General features: G+C 43.6%; 1 protein-coding gene across 1 annotated transcript in view; it reads right to left on the bottom strand.

Moving 5' to 3' along the window:
- Positions 1-454, bottom strand: part of LOC107676445 (CCR4-NOT transcription complex subunit 8-like) — an 8,692-nt gene that overhangs the window by 5,393 nt on the left and 2,845 nt on the right. Inside the window, exon 4 of the mRNA XM_016470990.1 lies at positions 150-311. Within this exon, the coding sequence (XP_016326476.1) occupies positions 150-311 (162 nt within the window). The remainder of the gene's footprint in view (positions 1-149; positions 312-454) is intronic.

Below are 454 nucleotides of genomic sequence, written 5' to 3'. Positions count from 1 at the left end.
ACTCGAACCCGCAACCTTTGGGTTACAAGTCCGACTCTCTATCCATTAGGCCACGACTTCCCCCAGTATAAATAGCATGAAAAAAAGTCATTCAAGTCATTGACCCAGCAATGATTCATTGAATACAGGAAAAAAAAAAGTTCTGTTACCTGTGAAACGAGAGCCACTTGACAGTTTCACAAAGCACAAGGCCTGATGTCATCAGGAGCTCTGCGAAGTAGAGTGTGTTGATGCCCTCCTCCTCATGCTTTTTAAACTGTAGCCCAGAGTTCTGGAGGAGATCTATGGAGTCCTGGGAGTACATGTCCTCTCTGCAAAACACAGGCCCAAACAACACCAACCATTACTACTAGTATCATTACTGGCTAAGGCTAAATCTAAAAATACTTGGATAAACAAGTACTGCTAGACACTAGGGCTGCACGATTAATCGAATGCGATTGTCATGCGCATT

The sequence above is a fragment of the Sinocyclocheilus anshuiensis genome, unplaced genomic scaffold, assembly GCF_001515605.1.
Source record: "Sinocyclocheilus anshuiensis isolate Anshui unplaced genomic scaffold, SAMN03320099.WGS_v1.1 scaffold16, whole genome shotgun sequence".
Lineage (NCBI taxonomy): Eukaryota > Metazoa > Chordata > Actinopteri > Cypriniformes > Cyprinidae > Sinocyclocheilus > Sinocyclocheilus anshuiensis.
Note: the sequence above shows the minus strand (reverse complement) of the source record. Positions and strands in the feature narration are given on the sequence as shown.